Raw genomic sequence first — 18,658 nt, 5'->3', positions numbered from 1 at the left:
TCCCCAACTGCTAATGAGACATAATGACCATCTAAGACTGTCTAGTTAAGTATTTATCAGTGTAAAGAACAGAGATAACTGCAGGGTAGATATGGTTTAAAGCGTGATAGTCTCCAATCAGTCACTCGACTCCCTACACTGACAGAGAAACCGGACCACTAGTGTTGTCAGACGCGAAGACGTTATCTGGTGTTTTGATACCAGTTTACAGTAGGATATAGACCCGTGGCTGTTTAGCGTGTTATACTGTTGGTGAGACTAGTGCCCTGGTACCAGTTTACAGTAGGATATAGACCCGTGGCTGTTTATCGCGTTAGACTGTTGTGTAGGTAAGATAGCCCGACAGACAATGGCAGTTATCTCCGTGTATACCCGTTACCCGTGGGCTCTGAGCACCAACCAGGCACAAACATAGCTTCGATAATACGCTAATCCTGGCGACGTAAACACGGATAAGTGAAACGCTCGCTATCGCGTGTAGCGAACAATACCAGTTGATGTTATCAGGGCGGGCAGCGACAAGTTGTTCCCCTTGTGTAGAATGGGCCGGTCTGTGCAGCTCTGCTGGCTGGCTTGCTGGCCTCCACGCGTGGCTGGAGCTGACGGAGGGCGGGTTGAGTCGCCTGCTTGGCCAATCTCTGCCGGGTCTGAAACAGCTTCAGTTGAGACTCAGCGTTACGGCGAGCAGGTTGTTGGCAGGCAGTGGGAAAGTTTGACAGGTTGTGGGACTCGGATTGTACTGAGTTGTTCCCGTGTTGTGGATACGTTCTAGAGATGTGGTCTTGTATTATGGAGGAGTACTTGCTTGTGTGACGTTATGGATATATCCGTACTGTGGCGAGCCTTGGCCAGTGGTCACCTGGTCATCACCTGGCTGCTCCTCACCGCTATCACAGGGGGAAGAACGCAGCACACCTGTAATCAGTGCGACTGCACAATCAGGTAAGAACTGATCGCTGATGCCAAAAGTAGCATGTAATTAAAGATCAGTCCCTATATAGACACAAGTGTACAAAATGAGAAAGACTTTTAAATAGTTCATTGAAGTCAGTTGGATTATATCGACACAACGCACAGGCTGAAACAAATTCACTTTACCAAAAGAAGACATTTTTTGTTTGTCTTTAAAGTATATATGTTTTGGAGTGAATGAGACAAGGTTTTAAACTGTTATGGGGAGCGATATGGACCAGGTGTCTCCCCATCCGTCACACTAGTGTAGTGTAGATATGGCTACGGCTTGTGTAGGAATGTTATGTAAGTAATCATGTGCACGAAGTGTGACGATGTAGATGTAGACGGTATCAGGTGACAAGGTATAAAGGACGCTGGATCACGTGAAGACAGAGGATGGTATCCCACAGGACATTAGAAACGTGAGACCATCCTTTATAAAGAGACATAAATCAGTGACGCTTGTGGCCAGTCTAACCATCCTGTTCCAGCATGATACAGTTGAAGCACTATGGGATGACGGCTATCTCCGTCACGGCTCGTCATGGCTGCTGGGAGACACCTGTGACCTGTCGGTCACACTTTAATGACTCGTGACAATAAACACGATAAATTACACTTCAAAACAGAGGTTCCACAAAATCACCCTAGCATACGGGCCACATATCAAATTCAAAATATTTGATTTCCGGAGAACGTTGTTTGCGAATGATATGGCTGCGACGTAAACCCTCCTAACGGTTTTCCTATTTATTATCATATGAAAGAGACTACCGTGTGCGAGAGAAACCGTTAATGTATTGAGGCAATATTTGTCCGAGTGACTTTCTGGCCTATTATGAATTCCGAGTCAACAAGCAAGTAGTCGGTGTATGGAGCTACTTACGCTGTTCCGACACCCATACAGACCAAGTGTTGGGAGGAGCTGGTAGGGTGACACGTCGGACATCCACGACATGAGATCTGAGATGATGTCGTCTGCTCGGGTCAATATTGGTGCATGCTCCCCCCCTGCCCTCTCGGCCCCTCCGCGGCGTTCCCGGCTGCATTGACGGGCTACAGGTTGTTGGTTCCCCGCACACATCGGTGTTGACGTTGTCTACAACTGCCGGCTTAGCACCGCCGTCCATGTATGTCCTCGCATCCAGGCCCGCTAATCCTGCACACACATGATGGCGATCAACACGGAGGCACGTAACCTTCAAATCTATACACAGGCAAACACATCATGCTCAGAAAATATCAAAACTCGTTTTTGCAGTTCCAAACTTTTGGACAACCTTCACTGGTTTAATATAGCTTTTGCTTGTATAAACATAGAGTGGAATAAAAGACAAAAACAAGGAGAGGAAGGCCACTGAAAATGATTTTCAATACAATGAATCACACTTGTACCTGACTGCTTGTGTAAATCGGTGCAACATGCACCAGACGCTCATATAAGATTTAAATTTATTGATATTTTAAAGCTTACTGCGTTTAGTAGCCCTCCGTCTTTCAATTTAATTCTATGGTTTCGGGAATTTAAATGCTGCTAAGCGTATCCTTTCATTAAAGATTGCGGAATAAGGTTCAGTGCTGGTGTTCTCAACCCTTCAATGCACTATGTAAAGCAGTACGTGTGTATGGCGTCATGTTTGCTGTCTCTGTCTACCGTGTCTCCGTGATCGGGCGAGTTAGCAGTACCGTCGGGATAACACGCCAAGCTGTTGGAGAATGCAAGCATCACGACAAACACGCGAAACCAATAGAACAATCTTTCCACGGTTAAAGCCGTAATAAAGGAGTTAATAGGTTTGCATGTTTGGGTATTTGACAAAGTAGAGGGTTTATAATGGCATCTGTCAGGACCTATACATTCTGAGGAGTGGCTGATGGCTGCTAGCGATGACATGCATTCCGTGGATTGCTTGATGTCAGTGACATTTTAGGGGTGTTTACTTCACAAGCATCATATGTTGAGATTAATAACAAAGCAAATAACTGGTGAATGTGAACAGGCGGAGTTTCTGAAAACGTTTTCTGGAAACTTGTTGAGGACGTGACAAACACGTCCACGAGTGTCGTGATCCTAATCATCTCGACAAGGTGCTTGCTGTTAACAATTAGGGTGGTGGGGCCGGGTGGCTCGGTATTCGGAAGACCAGGTTCGCTCTCCCACACAGGTAGACGGCGTGAAGACTTTATTTGGTGTCCCTTGTTGTGATATTGCTAGAACTCGTCTGAACGCGGCATAAAAGACTCAGTCACTCCATATGAAAATAGGGAGTCGAGTGTAGAGCTGAAGCTAGAGTTCAGTTCGGGAATTTCGAGTTGGGACGATAACGCGTTACTCATGTGTAGAATGTCCCCCTACATCTGGACTACGGTGGTGTAGCACCCTGGTGGGAGGTGGAGTGTGCTGGGCAAAAGTAGCCGGACCCTGCCAACACACTCCAACACCTCGTCAGTTGGACCCTGAGTCTACTGAGAAGAACACTTGTCTGTGAGAAGTAGATGGGAAGCTTCTCCCAGAAGAACATGTCTCAGATGGTACCCTACCGACACAGTTGACTGTAGTGAGAGTGTTGCCTCTCGCAAGTCGTTGTAGGAACGCTGTAGTCACGTCCCACTCCCCTTTCGTCCCTCCCTCATTGTCCCCCTCTGCAGGTATGTGACCACATTCTCGCCAGTGTTTGATTTGTAACTCGACTCTCTGTCCTCCTCTCGCCGACTTGCGTTCTTTCCCGCCTCCCTCCATATTGAGGGCTATTTCTCTACCCCACCGTCAGCCCTATCAGCCAGGGCAAATAAGCCGAGGGCAAACTGACGGGGGTCGGGGGTCCCTCCCCATGCCTTCCATCTATCGGTGACTGTTGTGGGGGGAAACTCTACACCGTCATGATGGAGCCAGGCAATCACACCTTTCACAGGCTGTTTGTGGTCGGAATTATGTTTCCACTTGACACAATTTGCCCTGGATGGTAGTTGCATCACGACCAAATACCCGGACCGGGCGGTCTTCCTTGTTCTCGCCGACAACACCAACAACACGCTAAACAACACGGCCAAAGAGATTAATAAGGATTGAAAGAAAATACAATCTGTTTACACGAATCTCAAAAATGTCTTTAAATAATCCAGTGTCAGTTTAAGTGACCTCTAGATGGAAGCTAACATGGAGTTGGTTGCGTCTAAGCGAGGTGTACCGAACCAACGGCGAAATTGACAGCGGTGAGACACTGCGACGGCATATGGATTCATGTGCGCCCATGTCCTATATATCATGACGCAACCATCAGAAAAATGATATTTATTACGCATATTTTATTTATTGAAGACATATGACGCCTTGTTGGGCAATCTGACATGTTTACATTCTTAACCAAATATGACTACAGTCAGTTATGAGCCCAGTAAATCGCGTTGAGATGGCGAGTGACTCAAGTGCCAGGTATGTGCTTTCACACAACCATCTCTTTGAATAAACCCGGAGATGGTAGCGATTACTCTCTGCTCGTCTACTGGGTCCCATGCATGCGATAGTGTAAGTTTTAACTGCTGTAATCTATACGTATAATGCAGTGTAGGTTTCCTCCTCCTAGTGGTAGGAGATAGGAGATAGTCAGATCTTGCTATAGGTTTGTGTTGTCCTTTCCAGTCTGCAAATGGTCTACAAACCGCCGTCACGCTAGATGCTCTGTAGTTACTGGCATCCAATCTTGTAGTGTTTGTAATGACGTGCGGCACGGAAACTGGCTCAAATACCCTAATTAAAGCGGTTCATAGTGCGTGCCGGCTTGGTATTAGGCCGTGTTTGGGTGCCATGCATCCAACCCGGGCTGGTTCGGATGTCATTAGCCTATCACCTTTTCGATTAGTTCCTCGAGGCCGTGGATGGTTCCGGGTCTCGGCTGACTGTTTTCGAACTGGAGGAGAGAGATTCGGGTGACATGGGGGGAAATGGTCGCCGCGTTCCTACTGTGCTGAGCTGCATGGTTATGCAAGTTTGAAATTGAGCCAATTGTAAATACGATAAGATGGGATGTTTCCGCAATTATCAACGGCACACGGAGAGAAAATGCCAACACAAATATTACCTGTAATTGAAAGTAGGTGTAATTGATGTCCGGCCAACATTATTAGACTATCCCGACACCCTGGTGCTTCCTAAGAGAAGTAATATGTTTCTTTCAACAAAGTTATTTACTTTTACTTCTCTAATATAAAATTGATGTTCCCTTTCCATGGGTATTCTAAACACAGTGCCATTGTACATTTTATGTTCCTTGATAATACCAATGAAATATTGTAATATCGGAGACAGCTCTCTTCAGCCGACTCCTTGTGAAGTGGAGGTATCATTGGTATTGAAGAAGATGCATCATTGGTCTTGATAGTCGGGCTTCAAAGGTATTGTTGTGGAGGTACCAGAGGTCTTGGAGTGGACGTACCGTTAGTCGTAAAGCTGAGGTACAAGGGGTCTTGATGTTGCTGGAATAATGCTAAAAGCGTAAAACCCTTGAAGGGACTTGAAGGAGTAGATTTGTGTATTGACAAGGTGTAAGATGGGTGCATGTCTGATTGATGTCGAGTGGCGTCCTTTGCACATTGCTGCCTCGAGCCTATTTCCTCCAAGGGGGATATCGTATCACTTGGTACCATATACGACAACCTTCTCTACTCCACGCTGCGTTGTTTACCGCCGCTGACAACTTGTACGTCAGCCAAGCTTGTCGGCCGCTACAAACACCCCTATTTAAGGTGTCGTCTGCTCCTGGCGAGCCTTTCCCTAAGTGGAATGTGGCAGACGACAGATTAGAGAAGACCTGTCCCTCTCCTTGGTAGAGAGACCTGCGCCTGGAGAGTGGATAACTGGCCTTACGTATGTAAACAAGATGAATGCATTACCGCGGACTGGCCGTGTAGTCATGACAAACTGTGAATGTATTAATAATAAATAGAAAGTAGCTGAGCCAAGGTATTAACTGTGGTATGCAAATTGTCAAGTAGAGATTTTAAGCAATATATATGCCATTTGGATTGAAATATTGGTGCAAATAATGTTCATACTTGAACTTCCTATCTTTGATTTGTAGACCAAAGGAATTTATTCCATGACCTCAATTCTTTATTTCACGAGAGAGCAGTTTCATACTGTTGTCATGCCCCGGCTGATATAGACAACCTATAAAAGTGACAAAAGTCACGTGTCACAGTTCTATTGCCTACAGTACCTCGATCGCTGCGAGGATTTCTATAGTTGTCAAATGTACTCAATCCGGCCTGAAACGGTATCTCACAATTGATGAATCGGGACGTATTCAGAGGTAAAAAAAACGATTTGAAAAAAACTACGAGAGGGGTAATGAATATGTAGAGTTTTGCATTTCAGATTAAACCCAGCAGTTCACAGTATTGCTACTTTATGACGGCGGGATGTAGTTAATTGAGTCTGAAACATGCAAAGCAATGGTTTCTACTGCCCTCTAGATGTTCATGCACGAGGCGTATGACGACATCAAATCACCCTGGCCACTCTTTGTAAATACCAGATCCTCCTTTTGATCCGCTTTGCGCCAAGATGAATCAATTTAACGTTATTTACTACTGTTAATAATGAAAAAAGCAATGTTTCAGGGTAGATAACATCTTAAATGTATTTCCTCTTGAATATTGACTCATATAGTTAAACATCTGTTTTTGTTTTCCAGTGACCCGGGCAATGGAGAAGGGGCCATCATTAACGTCAAGCCAAAATGTCTTGAAGGTCAAATCACGTGGCTAAGTTCATATGGTGCAATCAGGTTAGAGCTGAGTCCGAGACATGCTGGGGAGTACAGATATTGTGTCCGTGTACAGAGTGAAAATATCAAAACTATAGTATCACAAGAAGTGCTATCCAGGACACATGGGAATTATAAATTAAAAATTGTGAACGATGTGGAAGTTCGGTTATCTCCCCTTTTCACAACCAGAGGGCGCAGCAGGGAGTTTTGTATTTCCGGTTCCGATCCAGTCCGGTTGTACCTGGAGACGGAACGTAGCGACGAAGACACGGGCGTTGCCAGGGTCAAAGTTCACTATGACATCGAGAAGACGTCGAGCAGTCTCCATTATAGTCCCATGGAAGGTGAGATGTGTTCTGAATATTGTGTGGATGTGTTCTCAATGTTAGCTACATTTCTGCTACTACGGGGAGCGGTGGGGTAGCCGAGAGGTTAAAGTGGTCGCTCATTACGCCGAGGACCCTGGTTTGATTCCCATCATAAGTACAATGTGTGAAGCCTGTTTCTAGTCCCCCCCGCCGTGATATTGCTGGAACATTTCTAAAAGCGGCGAAAGACCCAACTCACTCACTCTCTCTTAATGCTACTACGGCATTAAGTCTATGTAAATATCGCCCACTTGAAAGACATACATAGCTTCACAATGACAGTCCTTCAATTTTAAGAAAAAAGAATCGTCTTGACACGACACGACTGACTCGATAACTTAGCAGGTGAATATTGCCAAGAACAGCCCGAGGGCGGCAATGGTGCAGTGAGCAGAAGTCTCCGAAGTATTCAGTCATTTCCTGTAGCAGAACTAAAACATATAACAAGGAAATCTATTTACGTTGTGCAGCCTCGCTATAGGGACATCGTTAGTTCACACTTTGAAAGTAGTTTAAAATGGGATTGAAACACACATCGCAGTGTCGATACATAATGTCAAACAGCTACTCCATATCAGTAATTTGTTAAACTATTCAAAAACAAGTTTTACATGAAAAAAATTAAATTACTTATCAATCGTTAGATTTAGTAATTGCTATCTATCATCGAACCAGGTGTATCCACAAAGGGCGGAGTATGATCTAGTAGCTTGATGACAGCCATACAAAATGGGGTACTTCGTGCTATAGTTCTACCATAAAGCATGATTCATATGAAAGAGCCATGAAAAAAAATCATTTTCGAAGAAATAAAACTCGTACGAGGTATTCACCTTCGGCGTGGTCGCCCGGAAACGTGTCCAGTTCCCTACACGTGAGGGACGCAGTATTGTTACAGACGAGAAAACTATTGCTGATAAAACCAGATCCGTTGCAGAAAGAAACATATCATGTCACTACAGACGGTTAAATCTCAGTTGTCGCCCAACTAACTGGTTTTCAAGTCACTCTTAGTGCAATGTACTCTTTTGTTGCCGTGAGTCGGTCCAGCTAGAATTAATCAAACGGTACAACTCAGAACAAACACTTGGGCTAGAGCCTGGAGAGACGTGGTTACACAACTCCCAATATGGACCTCTGAGGAAATGGCTGAAGATAAGACTTATACAATTTAAAAATTTTGAACTCGGGGTTATTGGTCCTTTGCACACCTTTAGGTACAGAAATATGGGGGTTATATAGAATACTGGTCTCTTGGACTTCTTGATATTATAACGTCATGGAAAGACTATAGCACAGCCTAAACGTAGATTGATGTGAAAATGCAGGTTTTAATATAGGGGACAATTTAGAATATAAAACTCATGGAGATACAACCAATAGCAGGAAGCATAAATGCACTTTCAAATATCATAACCGTTAACTAACATGACATCCGAGCCATGCGGCTGGAATGCTATCAAAAGAGCATTGCCGTACCCACTGAATACCTTTTTTTGTCAAACACCCACCACGTACATCCGACCCCACCCCCTCCTCGTCGGAGCTGATGACAGAGAGAGCCTGGGAACCTGTGCTGTATAAAGACCCTCTCCACACTCCTCCACCACACTGCCCCGGTCATTCAGCCCCTCAGTCGAGATATAGAGCGCTGAAGAATTCAGCCTTTTTCAACCGCACGTGTTTGATCTGTAGAAATATTTGAAATGATATTGCGAGTTATTCGAAATTGAATTGGGCTATGGAGAACTGTTTGAAAGCAGGAACTTGACATCCAGCAATTTCGCCCGAGTTGAGACTTGTTGGCCTAACTGTCAACCCCCCTCAACGAGTGAGCTTGCTTTCAATACATTGATACTGTGGTTATTATGCTAGTTAAATGATAATTTTATTACACCTGCATTTGTTTATTTACAGAGTGTCGTCCTTGTACGGACAGAGAGCTGTTGCGGGCCTACTGTACCAGTGACTTCGGTGAGTTGTCAAGTTAAAACTGGTTGTGAATCATCGCTGGGTTTTTTTTGTAATGTAGGTGCGCTTATCGGCAGAATATGCACCCACGCTCGCCAGCTCTCTGCTGCAACATAGCGTGGTATCTGATGGCATGGATTCGGCATCCGGGTTGTTTGCTCTGCAGCAGGATATAACTGTTGGATGTTCATTTGGGTGTGCTACCAAACTCCCCTGCTTGATTTCATATTATTTCATAAAGATATACATCTCACATACAGATTGTCCTGTCCCCTCACTCTAAATCGCTCGCTCGCTCAATTTACTCACTAACATAGCAAGCCAAACAACGCTATGCTCACGCACTAAATCACTAGCATAGCAAGCCAAACAACGCTATGCTCACTCTTTCACTCGCCTCCAAATAGAAGCATCAACATGCCCTTGTATCTAGCTACTTCCTACCCTGCACAACACAGGTAGTCAAGTGAAGTAACAATGCAGATAATCCCAATCACACACACCGATCTGTCGGAGCACTTTGTTCATCGGTCCCCGACTGCCCACTTCCTGTCGGTGGCGCTCACCAACACATCGCCCCGCCCTGGTGGGCAATCCGACACCCCTCCGGACCTCGCTCTCGGGTACACGGGGCTATAAATCTTATCATTTGGCAGAACAGTTTCAACTTAGGCAGTAACTTTGTAACAGAAGTAGATGGTGTGCCTTAACTTCTCGCCGACCGATACTGCTACCCCACACGAATTCGCGTGATTCTGCATTAGAAATTGATCGGTCGTAACGCTGAGTCCGCGTGATGTAGGTCTTAATTCTAAACTTTCAATACTGAGCGTTTACACAAGCGCCACATTCAGATGTAATTGTCTAGTTCTCTCAGACCCGTCATTGTTGCCACCCATGGCTGTTGACGTGGTTCGTTCCGCCCGTGTAAGTACCGTGATTGTTACAGATAAACTTGGTTTTCTCTGCTTGACTATAGTGTTTTGCACGTAACGACCCGACACAGCCCATAGGGCGAGCATGCATATGCATCCTTGTTGCAGTGAGTCATCCATCGTACCTGGAGACAACATCAGGCTGTATGGGCGAAACGTCGTGCACTACAGTCGGACATACTGTTGTTATATGTATTCCGAATCTTATTGATCCTAAAAGTACGGCAAACAAGTATAATGATGGCTTCGCTAGTACACCTTTATGTAGGGAATTTGAAATTACAGTTTAATTACATGTTTCGGTTATTGCAGTACATGTGTTGTACATATGTCTCGTTTATAATATTATTAAAATATTTGTTCATGTGTTCAGTTGCTGTCGGCAACATGGATGATGTCGACCATGACGACGTTGAAGAAACTTCCGTCATCCGGGTGTCTGTGACTCAGTTGCTTTCGCAGAAGGACGCCATTTTCAAAAAGGCAGAAAATGGATGGACCCGTCCCCACGAGCTGAAGGGGGTGATTCACGCCCCGCACAGGTGCGGCATTAGACATGGGGAGGGACAGTTCTTGTTCACAGGCCGCGTTCGTCTGGGTCAACCAATGTTACAGTGTGCCCCGCGCTATGAACAGTGGAAGAGTGTTCTCGAGATGGCGCTCCTCAATGATGAACTGGAATGTTCTTACGGATCCTGATGAGAGTGAGGACCTCATATCATATGTGCCATATCCACAGGAAAGTGTTTATTTACAGCGACTAAACTTATCCAAGCAATGGACCAATCTCGTGGGTGCGAGAACTAGAGCACCACGTGCGTTGTGAGACGATATTGTCGTTGTGTTTCTGTGATACTGTTATAACTTTCCAAACTTGCAACCGGAAGTGCATAATGACTGCTGTGCGTGACCTGGTCACGTGACGGAATCCATGATTGTGTACATAATGTGCTCTCTCAACCTGTGATAGCCTATTGTCCATTGAACCCAGGACAGGGTCAGGACCAGTGAAAAATGGCGGCAGTTTTAAACTGCGATTGTCTGAAGATGGCGACCTGATGGCATATGAACAGTTCTGGGCGAGTCCATTGCAAAATGATCTCATCTGTGCTAGTCTCTGTAGAATCGTTTTTGTCATAATGTCATTCCTGCTTTGAAAGTGCAGCAAACAGATTCGACCAAACCAAATGTATATAGAACAAAGATCTGAGTTTGTTCATCCAAAGTTATGTGTATTTATGAACTTTATACTGTAACTGTCTGTTTGCTTCAAAAACAATTGAAACAAACCTATGACACATTCAGTTGGTGACACAATACATTCATTATGTATGCCTTTCGGAAATAGGAGACCACCGAACAGTCATGACGATCCATATTCATCTTCTCATTGAAATTCCTAAAACTGCCTGACATTCTGTCCACATTCCTTCATCTCATGGGACCATCTGGTTTCCGGTTGAACTGAAAGGTTTCAGAAATGTCCATCTGCGAAGTTTCCGTCCCCCTCGACTCAAAGTAAACCCTTGTTAAACCAAACGTCATAGCAATTAGTTCCCCATGCATATCATGCCACACCCACCTTGTTCCCCCAGGTTGTTATGGCAATATTGTCTAGGCGACGTCAACATGCGCTCGATCAGTTCCATTCCAAGCTTGATAAATATCACCAACACTCTTCCCTCCACACTTTTCACCCAATACAATCATGTTCCACCCGCTGACGACATACATACAACTCATCCACATACAGGACTGCAACATCAACAACAGCACCCTCCCCTCTTGCACCATGACGACAACGTCATTCTGGACCCCCACCGTTTACGCGTGTCTTCACAAGATACGGCACTGCGACTTGCTCCACGTCGCTTCTGTCTGCTTCACCGCTCCATCGATATGAAAACTTAAAAACGAGAATAATATTCAGACATTCCTGGCTTCCGATTATAACACTACATCTTCACATTCTTTTACTAAAAAAACAACTGCTTAGATCCTTTCGGCAACGTAAAAACATCTTAAAATAGGCTAAGATTACTTTCGGTTGTACATATCCTAAACCTGATATTTTTCAGCTGTTCATTCCGTCTAGGGGCGGTGGGGTAGCCTAATGGTTAAAGCGTTCGCTCGGTTCGATTCCCCACATGGGTACAATGTATGAAGCCCATTTCTGATTACCCCCCGCCGTGATATTGCTGTGATATTGCTAAAAGCGGCGTAAAACCATACTCACTCACTCATTCCGTCGAATCTTGCTTTACAAACATAATGCCCGTTAGATTACGGTTTTAGCCCTTGTAATGTTGTTTCATTACCGATATCGTGAATTATCCATTCTTAATAAGTGTCACCTCTTGGTGAAGCCCTCACACTGCATCAGATGCCAGCTCCCTGCAGCGTTGTCCGGGCGTGGAGTTCCACTGTATACAATAACCCGCTTCAGTTGCCTCCTGCGCATATCACATCAGTCAGCTGCTTCATGTACATATTGTTGATACCAAATTGTTACTTGTTGTTGAATCGTTATATTTTGTATAAAATGATGAATTATTAAAACATTGACTACAAAAATAGTTGTGTTGTTTGTACGAACAATTTGGACTGGTCCACCACCAAGTTTGTGTCCAGCTGAATGTGTGGGATACATCGGATCGCATGGCTGCACAGGCTTGGAGAGAGATGCACCAGCAATACCACAATTGCGGTACACATATCGGACCGATAAACGCATGTGATAACACAATTCACAAACGTGTCAAAGAGCGAAAATGTAGCCAAAAAGTGTTCCGACGTCTATCAGCTGATTTGAACCCGTGAAGATCCGGGTTAGGATAGGTCTTCAGCAACCCATGCTTGCTGTAAAAGACGACTATGCTTGTCGTAAGAGCCGACTAACGGGATCAGGTGGTCAGGCTCGCTGACTTGGTTGATGCATGTCATCGTATCCCAAGTGCGTAGATTGATCCTCATGATTTCAATCTCTGGATTTTCTGGTCCAGACTCGATTATTCACAGACCGCCGTCATACAGCTGGAATGTTGCTGAGTGCGGCGTTAAACAACAAACAAACAAACAGTTGATTTGACTGCTGACATATATTGTCGTCTGGTAGGGACGTTTTGGCAATGTCCCAATGTTTCTGAACTTGGCAAACGACATTGTTTGGCGACAGGGTGTGTCTGCAGGCACCAGGACGCGCGTGGCCACCTGCTACAGTAAATCTACATGTATACAAGCTACAGAGACATTCCATCTCGTGGAGTACGGAGTCAGTTGACATGCGAGTGTGCAGCGGCCTCCTCCACTCTTACTCATTTGAATATTTCTGTTAACAAAATAAGCTGGAATAATAAACATGATTTTTTAACGCTATGAATGTTTTGACGAGATATAAATATCCCCTGTTTTCCGCCCAGGGGCACCGAGTCTCATGCCCCCACTCCCCCCTAACCCCGTTGGCTGCGCAGGATCTCCGTGACACGGCGACAAACCTCGCCTGTCGGTGTAAGCACATTGTTATGGCTGATATATTCGGGCCTGTAGCGGTATATCATGTTTAAAAATCCAGCAACGTGACAACCATATACATACACACCAGTTGTAAAAGTAGAACAGGTCCCTCTTCTCTTTGAAAGTGATACCCTCAGGCCAACCTTCCCTTTTAGCCATGTGTGTTTTGTATGGGGCACGCATCTTTATATTCATCAGTATCGTACTTCAAATGGCAGTAACAAGACTATCTAGATCAGAAGTAAAATTTGCAAATAAACTGTCCCAAGTCGGTGACCCTGCAGATGAGGCATTTGCTGATCACACAACGACGTAGGGTTCGATGCTCAAAGTGTTATCATTCTGAAACTTGGTGCTTGGTATTGGTACTTTGTACTGGGGGTGATACCGATGTATTACTAACCCCTCACTGGAGTCAAGTTGGGGGTAAACGAGGATTCACGTGACGTACATCCACGACCCACACTGACAAGTAGCTTTGATGATGCCCCGCGTTGTTGCTATCCTGGGGTCAGTGACGACATGAAGTGTGAATGTTTTGTTTGTTTGCTTGTTTAACGCCGCACTCAGCAATATTCCAGCTATATGACGGCGGTCAGTAAATAATCGAGTCTGGACCAGACAATCCAGTGATCGACATCATGAACATCGATCCACGCACTTGGGATACGATGACATGCATCAACCAAGTCAGCGAGCCTGACCACCCGATCCCGTTAGTCCCCTTACTTACGACAAGCATAGTTGCCTGTTACGACAAACATGGGTTGCTGAAGACCTATCCTACCCCGGATCTTCACGGGTTTGAAATGTGAATGAGTTATCGCTGCCTTTAATAGTATTTCGGTTATGTCAATGCGAGTTTGTTGGATCTGTTGTTCGAATTTTTTTTTTGTTGGTATAAATTATCATTACTATCGGTTCATGGATGTCAGGGAAGATCTGATGGCGTACGGACAAGAAGGAAGGGTAACTGGGGTAGGTGTTTGGGTGTGAGGTTTTACCAAGCCTCACAACCCGATCCATTTAGATGCCTCTAACGTCCAGCATAGGTTTCTGGGGACCAATTCTACCACCACGTTCCCACTGGATATGAAAGAGGAGCCTATAAACCATCGTTATCTGGGTGTCAAGACGGATTTGGAGTGTTTTATCCATGGCGTGCTAGTAATGAATAATTATTCAAATTATGAACGTATTTAGTATAAAAATGTGTAATGGTATAAAAGTGACATTTATTGAATTATAAGAAAGTTCAGATGTATGTCGTGAGAACGCGTCCTGTTCTGATATTACCTACAACCCCCAAATCCCCCCAACCCCACCCCACCCACCACCACCCCCCTCGCGTTATGATGCATAGATCAAATCTGTCTATACAGTGGTTGTTGAAGAGATGCAGATGCTACTACGGTTAGTAGGACAATACACCACTTCTAGAAATGCCTTGAATGGAACAGTAGACAGAATGGCGTCTACATTCCATTGTGCCCCCTCTACACACACCAGCGACTCCGTACTGGAGTTATTGTAGTCAGAGAGCGGAAAGGTCCATCTCTCATCAATAGATGAGGCCAACACACCAGGTTCCCAGGCTACCCGATAGCAACATACCCGTGCACCCGATAGCAACACACGATCTTCGCATCCTATTTTCTCTCTGCCTCGCAGTGACAAAGACATCTACCCGTTGGAAACTCCATACATGGCTTGGTTTTGATGTCATTGTGGCCATGGCCCGTGACTAACTGGGCTATATCTACACTAGCGCTGCGCGGAGTGTACAGCTATCTCACACCCATCGCCAGCTATACCTTTGAAGCTATGCATTCTTCATGTAGTCTATTTTTTGCCTCTTCATTGTCCCATCATGTTTATAATATGCTACTCAAAATAAGTTAAGGACACCCCGAATATATACCCCCGTAATATTTCATATTACTATAGTTAATCTGGTATGCCCTGACCTGACATATTTACCGCCCATCCATATGATAGTCTTGCGTATTAATCTAGCCTGCTGCCTATTATCAGTGACTCTGCAGAACGCGTACCTACACATCTTCACCTTGTGAAAAATTCCAAATATCCTATTTTCTTTCATTATGATATATGGGGCGGTTTTGGTAGCCTGGTGGTTAAGGCATTCACTCGCCATACCGAAGGGCGGAGTTCGATTCCTCACATGGGTACAACATTTAAAGCCCGTTTCGGGTGTACCCTGCCGTCATATTGCTGGAATATTGCGTGAAGGCATTGTCTCTGACGAAACATTACATAGCCTTCAATGATACATAAAGCTTTGCTATGTACACACGTCAAGTCAGGCTTTTTTACTTGTTGTTGTAAAGTGGATGACCACGTGGAGATTCAAGGTCAGAAAAGGTCCGCGGTACCTCATGATTGTCGTCAGAGCCGATAAAGATCGTTATCATGCTCAGTGACAATGCTGATGGCTTGCTCCGGTATCGTGGATCGTCACTCATACTTCCAGTCACTGGTTTACCATGTCCAGACTCGAGTAGTATACGGTCGACGTGATATAACTGACGTGTTGCTCGCTAAGGTAGAGTACAAGTGATGCGACCCGCGAAGATCCAGGGAAGAATAGGTCTTCAGCAACCCATGCTTGCTGTAAAAGGCGACCATACTTTCGTATAAGGCGACTAACGGGATCAGGCTCGCTGACTTGGTTGATGCATGTCATCGCATCCCAATTGCGTGGATCGATGCTCATGATATCAATAACTGGGTTGTGTAGTCCAGACCCGACTTTTTACACAGACCGCCGTCATATAGCTGGAATATTGCTGAGTGCGGCGTTAAACAATAAACAAACAAACACAGGTGATGCAAGGCACACGATGTATACCCAGATCTCGATTCTCAGACACCAAGACGGAATGCATAGGTTGGCTGAAAGGCAGGACACGTACATATACATCTTAAGATGTAATTTGTGAGATACAAAAAACATGGAAATATCCTAGATATGCTGAGGTTTCTATATGATATGGCTCGCTAATTATGTTCGCACAATGACGATCCCGGTAGGGATTTGGGGGTTAGAGCAGGTGTCCGGCAGCTATGTGTTTCCACTTTGCCGAACTAGGCTGGAATTACTGGACTCGTAACGCCACCAGTGGCTATTACCAGTTATGTCCCTTCTACGCCTCGCCTATGGACAATCAGATTCTATCTCTCGTATCGCTTATGTTTGCTTCACACAAAATGGTGGCGCCGAGTCACGATCTGATCGATTATCAAGATCTATATTGTGATAAAACGGGTCTTACATCAGGAGATGCATCAAACCAATTGAGCACCAGATCTTGATAATCGACACTATTTTATTTGAAGCAAACGCAAGTCACATGAGAGGTGGAATCTGGTTGGTCAATAGGAGTGACAGAGAAGGGACCTAATTTGAATAGCCACTGGTGGCGCTACGATCGAGCTTGGAAATTCCAGCCTTGTTCGGCAAGGGTGGAAACTGGACTTTTACAGTCAGTTAACTCCCTTGCCCTCAGGAAGATGGCGTTTTGTCGGCCTACTGAAATTGGATATCGTGTGGTTGCAGTGTGTAGCCGGTCTGATTGCGTGTCTCGGTACCCCGATGTGGATTATTGCGGACTAGTTTAAAATGTTGAAACGTATATACCCTAGTGATATAGCTGTGAGCGGCGTAAAATAACACGCCTACACAGAATTCACTCCAGTTACTTTGTGTGAACAGAAGATCTTAATGTTGACATAACACAACTATTATGCAAGATTTGTGCTTTTAGTTTTCGCCAAACGCTTCCTGCATACCTGAGCTCGGCTTTCAACCCCGTACGTGTTATTGTGGTAATGACTCAGTGTGGTGTGAGAGCGGTGTAACTACGGGCAACTCTCCACACAGTTAGTTAATACCAAAATAGGTAGTTTATGGCTAATATGAGCGGAGGAGGTGACAACCCTGTATTACCCTCACTTGCAGTTACTCTGCTACTATGGCCACAACCCCATTCTTGCACTTACCTAGCAATCAAGCTATATACCGCCTTATACCCCTTCTAAATCTGTACTGCTCTCGGCTGACTGGTGTCATCGGTCATGATTAAGCCGGCATTACGGCAGAACACCGTGTAGAAAGTACTGTTCTGTGCAGACACAATGACGGAGCATCTACCCTACTGCGTTGATTGATAACGTCTCCTCGGACAGGCGTTGAATGACGTTATATAATGTGAAGGTAGATCGGCAGAGGTGGTTGTATTCATTGTGTTAAACCAGAGATAAAGTGCCTTTGTTCGCGTATCACGTGGTGAATAAATATTTTTACACACAGATATCTGCACGCTTGCAAAATAATTATTGGCTTAAGTGGTGGGTGTTACACAGGAAGGAATAAAATAGACATAAAATATACATAACGCATGATGAAAGTAGTTTATAATTACTATATCGAAGCAAGAATGTTCATATTCAGTGTCAGTATATTACTTCCTACACGGACCCGTGAAGATCCGGGGTAGGATAGGTCTTCAGCAACCCATCCTTGTCGTAAGAGGCGACTAACGGGATCGGGTGGTCAGGCTCGCTGACTTGTTTGATGCATGTCATAGTATCTTAATTGTGTGGATCGATGTTCATGATGTCAATCACTGAATTGTCTGGCCCAGACTCGATTTTTTACAGACCGCCGTCATATAGCTGGAACATTGCTGAGTTCGGCGTTAAACAACAAAGAAAGAAACAATCAAAACGTCATTAACGACCAACGCTGCTACAAGAGTTTCACACAATCGTATCCAATACATCAAGATGTCAGATTTTTTTTCGCGTTGTTGCATTAAACATTTCTTAGACAATATTGATATTTTCTTAAGTTTCATTAATTGGAAGTGCACAATATTCGTTCTAATGTACAAATATAAGTATATTGTGATAATAAGTTCTTGATTTTGAGATTGGATATGACATTTATTTTGGTAGGAGTAGCTACCACTCTAATTAAGGCAGTTGTGATGTATTGGTTATATGAGACTTTCAAACTTAAAGTTTTGTTACGCCCCAGGTCGTAGATAGGATTGTTAACAGAACTAGCAAGACGAGTGTTAATACAGGAGGACGGTGGTGGTGGTAGATAGGATTGTTAACAGAA

The 18,658-nt window shown here is 44.6% G+C and overlaps 1 protein-coding gene across 1 annotated transcript; it reads left to right on the top strand.

Moving 5' to 3' along the window:
* Positions 1-645: 645 nt before the first annotated feature.
* LOC139468195 (meteorin-like protein) lies at positions 646-12,558 on the top strand. The gene is made up of 4 exons (XM_071250006.1): positions 646-942; positions 6,648-7,066; positions 9,008-9,064; positions 10,370-12,558. The coding sequence occupies exons 1-4, from the start codon at positions 818-820 to the stop codon at positions 10,693-10,695; spliced, it is 927 nt and encodes a 308-aa protein (XP_071106107.1). The 5' UTR covers positions 646-817; the 3' UTR covers positions 10,696-12,558.
* The last annotated feature ends 6,100 nt before the right edge of the window (positions 12,559-18,658 follow it).

Source organism: Haliotis cracherodii, unplaced genomic scaffold (assembly GCF_022045235.1).
Source record: "Haliotis cracherodii isolate W230 unplaced genomic scaffold, xgHalCrac1.p SCAF_2, whole genome shotgun sequence".
Taxonomy (NCBI): Eukaryota; Metazoa; Mollusca; class Gastropoda; order Lepetellida; family Haliotidae; genus Haliotis; species Haliotis cracherodii.
Note: the sequence above shows the minus strand (reverse complement) of the source record. Positions and strands in the feature narration are given on the sequence as shown.

Excerpts from the sequence above, each read along its gene's own strand:
- LOC139468195 (XM_071250006.1), top strand. The coding sequence starts at position 818 with ATGGATATATCCGTACTGTGGCGAGCCTTGGCCAGTGGTCACCTGGTC. Across the intron at positions 7,067-9,007 it reads CCATTATAGTCCCATGGAAG|AGTGTCGTCCTTGTACGGAC; the intron begins GTGAGATGTGTT and ends GTTTATTTACAG. Across the intron at positions 9,065-10,369 it reads CTACTGTACCAGTGACTTCG|TTGCTGTCGGCAACATGGAT; the intron begins GTGAGTTGTCAA and ends TCATGTGTTCAG.